The sequence below is a fragment of the Colobus angolensis genome, unplaced genomic scaffold (assembly GCF_000951035.1).
Source record: "Colobus angolensis palliatus isolate OR3802 unplaced genomic scaffold, Cang.pa_1.0 Scaffold105, whole genome shotgun sequence".
Classification (NCBI taxonomy): Eukaryota; Metazoa; Chordata; class Mammalia; order Primates; family Cercopithecidae; genus Colobus; species Colobus angolensis.
The window spans coordinates 4,243,839-4,249,464 of record NW_012111475.1 but is presented as its reverse complement, the minus strand read 5'-3'; the positions used below and the strand labels follow the sequence as shown (position 1 = coordinate 4,249,464).

The 5,626-nt window shown below is 37.0% G+C and overlaps 1 protein-coding gene across 1 annotated transcript in view; it reads left to right on the top strand.

Moving 5' to 3' along the window:
• DNAH8 (dynein, axonemal, heavy chain 8) overlaps nucleotides 1–5,626 on the top strand; it is a 335,359-nt gene that overhangs the window by 172,656 nt on the left and 157,077 nt on the right. The window contains exon 52 of the mRNA XM_011944829.1: nucleotides 707–944. Within this exon, the coding sequence (XP_011800219.1) occupies nucleotides 707–944 (238 nt within the window). The remainder of the gene's footprint in view (nucleotides 1–706; nucleotides 945–5,626) is intronic.

Sequence of the window (5,626 nt, the reverse complement as noted above, 5' to 3'; positions counted from 1 at the left end):
CTTTAAAATGGATAATAGAAGAGAATGTTTTATTTTGGAGTAATTTTGTTTTCAAAGACTGAGGATGTCTTACAGTAATTTTCTTTCTGATGTTATAGGGCATTGGCACACTTTTTCTTAAAGGGCCAGATAGTATTAATAAATATTTTTGGCTTTGCACAACTCTCTGTCTCAGCCACTCAGCTTTGCTGTTGTAGCACAAAAGCAGCTAGAGACAATGCATAGGTAAATGAGTATGGCTGTGTGTGTGTTCCAGTAAAACTTTATTTACCAAACAGATGGCCAGCCCCTAGGGCCACAGTTTGCTAAGTCCTGCAAAATTTTACAAAGAAATAGAATCTTTGATCTGGAAGATTTGGATAACCAAACTTTAGAACCAGTAGCTACCTTAGCTGCTAACACCTAGTCTGGGCCTTTTGCTTTCCTTGTAGGAAACTGTGACTCACAGAGGTCAGTGGGATGAGCTGGGGGTAGAAACCACACTAGCAGATTTCCAGTTCAGCATCCTTTCTGCTAGACCATGCTGCCTGTCGAAAGCAGAATCGCCCTTCTCTATGTGCAGTTGGCTGTAGGACAGTGATCAAGCAATAGCTTGAGATATATCTGTTTTCTTCTCTTCCTCCCTCCTTTTAATTTTGTTACTATTCACAATTTTTTATTTTCAAAATTTTCATTTAAAAATTTATTTTATTTAAAACATTTTCAGTCTCTGAATCTTCTGGAAGGGTTAATTCCCTCCAGAGAGGAAGGCGGTGTTTCCTGTGTCGAACATCTTCATAAATTATTTGTGTTTGGCCTAATGTGGAGTTTAGGAGCCCTTCTGGAATTGGAAAGCAGAGAAAAGCTTGAAGCCTTCTTACGGCAGCATGAATGCAAGTTGGACTTACCAGAAATACCTAAAGGCTCAAATCAAACCATGTATGAGTTTTATGTTACTGATTATGGTAAGCACACTGAACTATACCTTAAATGAAATTGCTTTTTTTCTCAAATGAGAAAAATATAAGCTTTCAGAAACTCTTCTATGAGGGAATATTAAAATAATTATGAAAACATAATTGTTAATACCATTTTGAAAAAGGCATGTATTTGAAAGAGAGTGGAATTTTGCATATTAGTTGTGCCAGAAACTGATATTGAGACTCTTGACTTCTCCTTTTGGAGTGGGCTCAGTAAAATCTGGCATAAATTAGTTAGTAATACCTTGTACATCATCTACTTTCTGATGCTGGAAGAGGAAAGGTAGCAGCATGGAGAACACAGATTCTTTGTAATGCAAAGCATGCTAATATACATAATGGATGAGCCCCACACTTCCCTGTTGGGAATGCCAGAATGAGTAAGAAGGAACGTAGCAGATTCCTCAAGGTCCAGCGCTGTCACCTTAGCCCCCCAGCCTTCTATGTGTGGCCGAGCCCAGCTCACTGCTGCTTAAAAGAAATGCCCTTGAACTTGGTGCTTTCATCCAGAGCCCAGGCCCTAATTGTTCGAATTCCCAAAGAGGAAAAACATGCTTCTTAAAAACTATAATTACCTCTGGTTCTTCCTAAAAACTCAAAAACAGCAATGGTTTTCTTTGTTTGTTTGTTTTGATGAATACACAGAAGGATAACTAGAGCAGGAGAGTAGACAGCAATAACCAAGTTTTGAAAGCAAGAAAGCAGTAAGGTAAATGACAGTCAATTTAACACACTGGCAGTGGGAGGAGCTGAGAAGCAATGAGAAGCACACATCACAGGACTTTCAAAGGGCTCAAGAAGTGAAAACTGGGGCGAAAGTTGATCTAAAAACCACAGGGCTGGTTGTAAGTCTGTTTAAGAAAAAGACCTCATGGGCCGCTTTCCAAAGCAATCAGCCTTGCCCACACTGGGAAGACTAAAGAGTTACTGTTTGGATAGTGTAAAATAGAGGGTTTCTTAGACTTGGGGACACCAGGCACATTTAAGAGTGGAAGAATCATACTGAAACTGGGGATTAAGTGGGAATTTGTGTTTGAAAGGGACTGAGATAAATAAATTTTTTCAGTGGGCCATCTTTAACCAGAATGGCCAATAATTCTATTACATGTGTTAGATGCTGCTAAAGGTTTGAGATGGCAAAAGGGCCCTCTAACTCAAAATGCAAACTAACAAAGGAATCTTTAAATCTAGATATGTAATCCCTTAAAATCCAGAGCCAAGCTCCTCCACAGAGCTGCCTTCTGAGCAGCCAGAGTTCTATGATGTTTGAAGATTCAAATTGCCTCCCTCTGAGTACCTTGTCCTTATTCAGAGGCTGGGCCCCAAGTTACTCAGAGAGTGAAATTCATCAGCAGCAATTTTCCAACCGTGGTGAAGCCTTGGTTAGGGGATTGAGATGGCATCTAATAAGGATGCCAGTAAAATAATTACCTTCCTCTGTGCCATCAAAAATACGCATTGCTACATTTCCTAAAGAGCAGTCCACTGATGTTTGTGGTATTTTCATTCAAGTAGCTAGGACTGGTTCTGTAAGTTTAGACAATGGTGTTTTCTTATTTTTAATGGAGATGTTAACAAAAGGTTGATAACAATCTAGACTCATATTCCTTCTTCAAGCTGGTCCTGAAGTGGTCTGTTGACTAAAATATTGAGGGGTTGCAGGCATTCAATCTTGCTACCCTAAATAACTACTTTTGATGAAATTTATTTGCCCGAGCATTTGTGGCCATGAAATGAACTAAGATATTATGTACTTAGTGGTTACTTAGGGCCCTAAGGTGTCCACTCCAGCTGACTTCTAGCCAGCCCTTTCTTAACTCATTCTTCATCCATCCTTTTAATTTTTTCAGGGACATTAACATCTTTGGAGAAGACTTCATTCTTAGATTTAAGATTAAGTAAGGAGACTTATGCTTCCAGACAAGATGGAATAATGGGGACTGGGTTTAACCTCTTATGTTAGAAAGACAGAAAACTGGACAAAATGTGTAAAACAGTTTTTTTCAGACATTGGACAACAGGCACTACAGGACTGAAATCACGGAGGGAAGTGAAACAAGGTGACTGCACTAGTTTATTGCGTGGATGCAGTTTCTAGCAGCAGCTCAGGGAGGGGAAGATCAAACAGGATTGGCTGTCTCACCAAAATGTGGAGGCAGAGGTTGATTTGGGAGAGGCCAAGGTGACTGGAATTTGCAGGGCAGAGCACCAGAGAGGAGAAATCTGCACAGGGAGGAAGTGTCAGAGAACAACAGAAATGGAGAGACAAATCCACAGTTATAGTAAAGGTGTCAATATTCTGAATAATTGATAGAACAAACAGACAAAATTAGTAAATATATGGAAGACTTTAACAACACTATCAATACCCCTAATTTGAAATTATAGAATGCTTCAGCCCAAAACAGCAGAATATACATTCTTTTCCATTGCACAGAAAACACTTACCAAGATATTCTGGGTCATATAACAATTCTCGATAGGGAGACTTTAAAGCACTTTATGTCTTTACTAGAAAAGAAGAAAGGTCTCAAAACAATGATTTCAACTTCTTCCTTAATAAGTTAGAAAAAGAAAAACAAACTAAACCCAAAGTAAGCAGAAGAAAGAACAATGATCAAAGCAGAAATCAATGAAACAAAAGATAAAACAGCAACAGAAAAAAATCAGTGAAACGAAAAGTGGACCTGAAAAGATCAATAAAACGAATAAATCTCTTATTAGAGACATCAGAACAAAAGAGAAGACTTACATTACCATAGTCAAGGATGAAAGAGAGAACATCACTACAGACCTCACAAACATTAGAAATATGAAGTGAATATATTAGAAACAACTTTACAAAAACACATTTGACAATGAAGATGAAATGGACAAATTTCTTGAAAGATATAAACTACCAACCATCATCAGGAAGAACTAGATATTGCACAGCGTGGTGAATATGGTTAATAACAGTGTGCTGTACATTTCAAAATCGCTAGGAGAGTAAATTTCAAATATTTTCAACACAAAAAATGATAAGCATTTGAGGTGATTGATATGTTAATTGGCTTGTAATAATTCCGCATTGTATCCATAAACCATAACATTTTGTTCCCCATAAATATATACAATTATACATTGTCAATTTACAATAAAATTTTAAAAGAAGAAATAGATATCCTAAATAGCCCTATATCTACTAAAGAGATTGAATTTGTAGTTAAAAACCTTCCCACAAAGAAAAACACCAGGCCAAGATGATTTTATTGGTGAATTCTACCAAATATTTAAGGAATAAATAATACCAACTGTACACAAACTCTTCCAAAAGATATAAAACATACAATAGGAAGAAACACTTCCCACCTCATTTCATAAGGACAATGTTACCCTGATACCAAAACCAGAGAAAGACATTCCAAGAAAAACAAAAACAAAAACAAAAACAGCTATAGACCAATATTCCTCAGGAACATTGATGAAAATTTCTTAATAAAATTATAACAAATCCAATAGTATACAAAAGTCCAACTGTGGCTTTTATTCTAGAAATGGAAGATCAACATTCAAAAACTGATCAATGTGATCTGCTATATTAGACTAAAAACTAAGCAAGCTATAAACAGTCATCTAAATCAATGAAGAAAAGCATTTGGCAAAGTTTGACACTCTTTCGTGATGAAATAGGAACTTTATCATTCTGACAACATCTACAAAAAACCTACGGCTAATGTTACACGGAATGGTAAACAACTAAACACTTCCTTCCCAAGATCAGGAACAAAACAAGGATGTCTTTCTCACCTCTATTCAATTTCATTTCTATTCAACATTATTCTAGAGGTTCTAGCCAGTGCAGTAGGGGGAAAAATCAAATGTCTATAGATTAGAAAAGAACAAGTAAAGTTCTCTCCATTTGCAGATGACATGACCATCTGTGGAATCTTCAAAAAGTTATTAGAACTACTAAAGGATTTTAGCAAGGTCACAGGACAAAAGGGCCATACATTTGATAAGTTATATTTCTATATGCTCACAACAAACAATTGAAAATTGAACTTTAAAAATACCAGTTAAAATAGAACCCAAGGCTGGGTGCGGTGGCTCATACCTGTAATCCCAGCACTTTGGGAGGCCGAGTGGGGCGGCTCACCTGAGGTCAGGAGTTCGAGACCAGCCTGGCCAACATGATGAAACCCCATATCTACTAAAAAAATCCAAAAAAAATTAGCCAGGTGTTGTGGTGCGTGCTTGTAAGCACAGCTACTTAGGAGGCTGAGGCATGAGAATGGCTTGAATCTGGGAGGCGGAGGTTGTGGTGCGCCAAGATTATGCCACTGCACTCAGTCTGGGAGACAGAGTGAGACTCTGTCTTAAAAACACACAAACAAAAATAGAATCCAAAAAAGAATACTTAGGAATAAATTTAATAAAATATGTGTAAGATCTGTATACTAAAACTGTAAAACTGTGCTGAGAGAAGCTAAAAAAGGCCCAAATAAGGGGACAGATTTTATTTAAACATTATTTAAAGATTATTTTGTTATTTGAAATAGCAAAATCTGGCCAGTGAAATGGGGGGAAAAATCTCTTTTGCTGTTTAAAAGTCACTATTAAGAAAATGAAAAGCCCAGCCACAGACTGTAAAGTACTATTTGAAACATATAATCTGATAAAAAAAA